Raw genomic sequence first — 5,726 nt, forward strand, 5'->3', positions numbered from 1 at the left:
CTTTCAAGAATACTGGAAACTTGAAATAAGAAACTAAACACAATGATAGAGCAACAAATGCGGAAGTCGGATCAGAGCAAGCTTTGATGCCAGTTTGTTACAGATTTATCATCCAAAAGGTAAGAAACACAATGTGCAACTTTTAGCCCACTAGGAAGAAGAAGAATAATAAAAGAAAAACGAGCACAACTTAGTGAAAATAGGGAGTTTTCACTTATTTTTCATATGCAATGAATACAGAGTTCAAAATTCTCCTTTTTGCAGCCAGATACAAGGCCCTATATATACACAAACAGACCCTAACTAACTAACTCTAACAGTTACAACAAAATAACAGAAATGCAGAGGGAATGTTTGCCATCTCTACAGTATATCTATATCACATGATGTCTTATATTGATATCATGTGTTTTAACTTTAACCTTTGAAACATGAAAGGTTTAAGAGGATTTTCATAATTAAATTAATAGAAGAGTTTTAAATGAATTAAAAATAAAGTCTTCCACTTAGGTTAGTTCTTAGCTTCATGTAACAACAATGGATCATTACACATAATCTAGGATTGTATACCATATCTCATGCTAAGTTGTGGATACACATAATCTAGGAGTGTATACCATATCTCATGCTAAGTTGTGGATACTCTGTTGGGTGTTAAAATTGCATAGAGTCGAGGTTTCAAAAAACTGCATGCGGAGTCAGATTCGAGATATACGGTTTCAATGGTTGAGGGTTGTTTTGTTCCTTCTCACAGTTGTTATCAGATATGGACTTGATAAATTGTTGTCGGTGACATGTATTCTATGAAGCATATTTTGCACGACGCAAATTTTGTGGCTGACGCGCTTGCCAAACATGGGTTATCTTTAGATGGAGATTGTCGAATTTTCAATTTTAGTCCTAATTTTATTCATTTTCCTATTCTTGTTGATGTAGCTTCTATTTCTTTCCCATGCCTTTCCCTGATGGAGTAATATCTTTCTCTCGGGGCTTTAGCCGCTTTCTCGCGGCAAATTTACTGTAGGGGGTTAGTTTTAAAAACTATTTACCATTCAGGGTCTGTTTGCAAATTTTTAACGTAGGGGGTCTATTTTTTCAATGGATCCCGCAAGTGGCAATGGCGGGATGGCTGTTTCGCCATCTGCAATGGCGAGAGGATGGGTGCCGCCATTGAAGATGGCGATAAGCTTGCTTACCTGGAGCGTGACGTGGTGATCTCGCCAGTTGGAATGGCGAGACATGCTGACCAAGCCCATGCCGCCACTAGGAATGGCGGGGCATGCATATATATTTTAAAGATATATATGACTCCTGCTGAAAATTCTAACTGTTTCCCACGGCTACTGTGCATTTTCTATCCTCTGTGAAACCAGAAATCATGTGAAATGAGACAGCAAAGAGATAATCCTATAGATTGCCATGATCATATTTTGAGAAAAGGTGATGTGAAGCAGATTCATATCACATTTCTCCTTTGTATATATGGATTATTTTCAAACCCTCTTATTAAAATTGAAAACGACAACTAACAAGAAATTGTTGTCTGTTACAACCTAATAAAGTTGTCTTAATTCTAAGCTGAAGCACTTTGTTTCAATAAAATTCCTCTTTTAATATTATTATTTATTTTTAATTTTTAATAAAAAATTTAATCTTTTAAAAAATTATATCAGTTTAAAACTAACGCCCATGCTAAATACTAGCGCTCCACATTTCACGTGCATGCTTGTCGTTTGCCAATTTGTTGTCTCCTTTAATAATTTAATGATAAATTATTAGATTTATGGTAAGTTTGGATGGAAGGAAAGAAAATAAAGAAAAAAAAATAGAGTAGCAATATATTTTATTTTATTTGATTGAAGAAAAAAACAAGAAATAGAAGAGAAAATATTTTGTAGAGACAAAAATTTAAACTTTTCTTTTTTTTTTCAATTCAAATTTGAAAATTTTCTTTTCTTTTTCATTTTATTTCCTTCAGGGAGGTTAAGTCTTCACCCTTAAGGAAGAAGAAGATCGAGCAGGTTACCTCACAATTGTGTAAAATTATTAATCATGCTGCATAGGATAAACCGTACCAATTAAAAAGCTTTTATAATTCTTCTGCTTTGCTTTTTGGCGAAGGTCCAAAAGCCAAAAAGCTATCGTTATGTGAAATATTTTATCAGCTAGTGGCATGTCCCGCCACTAGCACAGGCGACATGCTTGTCTCACTGAAGGAGCTGGCGAGATCACCACGTCAGCAGGTGTCTCGCCCGTGCCACTGGCGACACGCTCCACACTCGCCATTGCAGATGGCGGAATAGCCATCCCGCCATTGCCACTTGCAGGATCCATTGAAAAAACAAACCCCCAACGTTAAAATTTTGCAAACAGACTCATATTGGTAAATAGTTTTTAAAACTAACCCCCTACAGTAAATTTGCCCTTTCTCGCACAAAAAAAATATTGATATTAAATATGTATAGGATATGAATACATTGAGATGGTTGGTGTTACAAAAGTGACAACTTAGAGAAAATATTTTATATATGCATTATTAGACACTCTAAGTTATTTAGTCACAAATTTTTTTTACGAAAATATATTGATTTTTCTTTTGATTATCTTAAAAGTTATATTCATCATAATTTTTGTATTATTTTTTAGTATAATTTTTTTTTGCTACAGATAATTTATTATTATTTGATTGTGTTAAATTTTTTACATTAAAAATATATATAAATAAATAGTGATTTGCTTTGATAATTTTCACTAATTTTTAACATTAACTTCTATTATGTAGATTAACAAAAAAAATTATTATTTTATTATAAAATAATTTAAAAAAACACTTGACACTACACTTGCGTTTGTCCCAATAATAATAGAAGTGGAAGTGAATGTGACAGACACGAACTTGCATGAATATTGAATATAAAATAATATCTTCAATAGGTCAAGATATTACGTGGAAATTCAACAAGTTTATATATCTTTGAACATACTCAAACTCCATTAATATAAAGGAATAAGCTGGCCACTATACCCACGCATAAAATAATCCCCTTATTACTTTTGTTCTTTAAATTAAAATAAAAAATCCTCTGACAGAGGCATCAATGCTTAGGATCGGTCCTACTAAATTTGGCTGCTCTCGATGACGAAACTTCTTGTGAAGTTCTACAAGGCCCCTTAAGATTTTGCTTTATCAAACCTTTTAAATAGCCTTTGTACGTAACGCATGTATGCATGATGTCACGTTTTCACATATAATATATGGCAAATTATATAGTATAAGGTGCAAACAAAATTGGCTTGATTATTTCCCCACAATGGTATATATGATAGACGGTGTGTTCATTCATTTCTTGTATTCTTCACTAAAACATTCTTAATATCACCATGTCTTTCGACTCCTCAAACCACCCAATTAGTCCTGACTTGTATTGCAGTGAAGTAACTAGCGAAGTGATTCACTTGGATTCCGATGATGAGGCTCTGAAGTTCAATGTTCTATGGGGAGACTCTGATCATGATGATAGTGATGATGAAAGCATTCTATTGAACTTGTTAGAATCCGAACACAACCAAGTGCAAGAACAAACAAAGTTCCTAGGACAACAACTTCGCAAAAAAACATGGCTGATTAATGCTCGAGAAGAGGCCATAAATTGGATCCTAAAGGTGAATATGCATACATTGCATGCTTCTTATGTACAAAGCATTCAAAGTTCAAACATGGCTTTACACTGTAACTAGTTTTTGATAGTGATAGTTTTTTCTCATTCTGCAGGTGCATGCATACTACAGTTTTAAACCCGAGACAGCGTATCTTTCCGTAGATTACTTCAATCGTTTCCTCTTGTCACACACCTTTACGGTATTATTTGAATTGAAATAGGTTTATTGATGAAACATAAAATGCAATTTTTGGTTTTAACAAAGTGGCATGCTTGTGCAGCAAGATAAAGCATGGCCTCTGCAGCTGCTATCAGTGACTTGTCTTTCACTAGCAGCAAAAATGGAAGAAAGCAAAGTGCCACTTCTTTTGGACCTGCAAGTGATCGAGTCAAGGTTCCTGTTTAAGCCCAAAACAGTTCAGAGGATGGAGCTTTTGGTTATGGCCAGTCTCAAGTGGCGATTGCGCACTATAACCCCTTTTGATTTTGTGCATCTTTTCATTTCCAAGCTTTTGTGCTCTGCTTCCACATGGGGAGATTTAAGTTACATTGTTTCTCTTGTCTCGGATGTTATCATCAGAACATGTCTAGGTATCAATACCGGTCTCTATTCTCTTGCAATATCGTTTTCGTGTTGTTCTTTAATCAGAATTGAAGTTTTACTTAAGGTTCGTATTAAAAAACAATATAGGTTGCAAAGTAAAACTCTAATTCTAATCGAAAAATAACACTACGAGTACCTAAAGAACAGTATATAAGTTTTGTATATAGCTCAATGTTTGCTAAGTGCTAACGTGAATGAACATTTTACTAGTCATGGATTTCTTGGAGTTTTCACCATCCACAATAGCAGCAGCAGCACTGTTATGGGTAACCAATCAATGTGTAGATGACAAGAAATCATATTGCCTCCACAAGAATATAAGCATTGTAAGTGTTAATAAGTGACCATAATGCGATATATAAATTGATAATTAAGATTTAAGGGGTATTTTCTAATCACATTTTTTATGTTTCTATTGTTAATCATGAATGTAGGAAATGGTGAAGAAATGTTACAAACTAATGAAGCAGAAACTCATCATTCGCCGATCAGAACTTTATTGGCCAAAGATTTCACAATTATTGCCCCGAAGTCCCACCTGTGTGCTTGATCATGCAGCAGCTATGCAAGAAAGCAGTGATGCTCACAAGCTCTGACTTGAAGCCTTGCCACGTGTGTGTCACTAGCCAAGGATGCTAGAACATTGCTTTCAAATTTGTCCATTCCTGATTCATTATGATTTCTTTGATTTGGTGTGAGTGTGATTGTGTGCGCGTCTTCCATAAGGTTCATCATGGAACATTTGATTAGGTGTGCATTTTTCAACAAAGTTCATCATGGACATTTCTGACTGTAAACGAAAGTACTTACTATATTGGAAAATTCCACGACGTTATTGATTTTCCTCTTTGAAAAGAAATGAAAAGTTGTACCTTTTTTTTGTTGTGTGAACTGTGAAGCCAATTTTTCTCACAAGTAAATAAAATTCCTCCTTTTTGTGATTAGCTCGCTCCAAATTGCATAGTTAGTTAACTCTGATTAAACAATCATAGCAAAGTCTAGTTTGTAAAAAAATGGAATAATAAATTAATAATCATTTGATACTTCTTGGAATGGAAAGAAAGAAATAGAAAAGAGAGAAAAAGAATAGATGTAGTTAATTATAAGATAGGAAAAGAAAGGAGAAATAGGCAAGATAAAATTGGTGTAAAAATTATAGTGAAATAAATTGAATACTCGTTATTGGTTCGAGTTAAAATTATAATGATAACTAATAAATCATTGGTTCAAAGTGAATTTGGTCATTTACATTTTTTTTTTGTGGATAGAAAAATGTAAAGATGAGGTAATGACGTAATCATCATTCAATTAAAACATAATTAATATATTATAGGAGAATTAAACTATCTAAGGTACGGTAAATACCTACAAGAATAAAGGTACCACGTAATCAGAAACCTCTAAAACAGATTAAGTGAATTCAAAACTTGTACAAAGTACAATTTACGATGGACATTATAGGT

The 5,726-nt window shown here is 33.7% G+C and overlaps 1 protein-coding gene across 1 annotated transcript; it reads left to right on the forward strand.

Moving 5' to 3' along the window:
• The first annotated feature begins 3,284 nt into the window (after positions 1–3,284).
• LOC100781193 (cyclin-D1-1) lies at positions 3,285–5,207 on the forward strand. Its single transcript, XM_003524649.4, has 5 exons — positions 3,285–3,663; positions 3,773–3,859; positions 3,941–4,250; positions 4,474–4,589; positions 4,698–5,207. Exons 1-5 carry the CDS (start codon positions 3,382–3,384, stop codon positions 4,857–4,859), a joined length of 957 nt encoding a protein of 318 aa, XP_003524697.1. The 5' UTR covers positions 3,285–3,381; the 3' UTR covers positions 4,860–5,207.
• Positions 5,208–5,726: the final 519 nt, after the last annotated feature.

Source organism: Glycine max, chromosome 5, assembly GCF_000004515.6.
Source record: "Glycine max cultivar Williams 82 chromosome 5, Glycine_max_v4.0, whole genome shotgun sequence".
In the NCBI taxonomy this organism is placed as follows: domain Eukaryota; kingdom Viridiplantae; phylum Streptophyta; class Magnoliopsida; order Fabales; family Fabaceae; genus Glycine; species Glycine max.

Excerpts from the sequence above, each read along its gene's own strand:
- LOC100781193 (XM_003524649.4), top strand. The coding sequence starts at position 3,382 with ATGTCTTTCGACTCCTCAAACCACCCAATTAGTCCTGACTTGTATTGC. Across the intron at positions 3,664-3,772 it reads CCATAAATTGGATCCTAAAG|GTGCATGCATACTACAGTTT; the intron begins GTGAATATGCAT and ends CTCATTCTGCAG. Across the intron at positions 4,251-4,473 it reads TATCATCAGAACATGTCTAG|TCATGGATTTCTTGGAGTTT; the intron begins GTATCAATACCG and ends ACATTTTACTAG.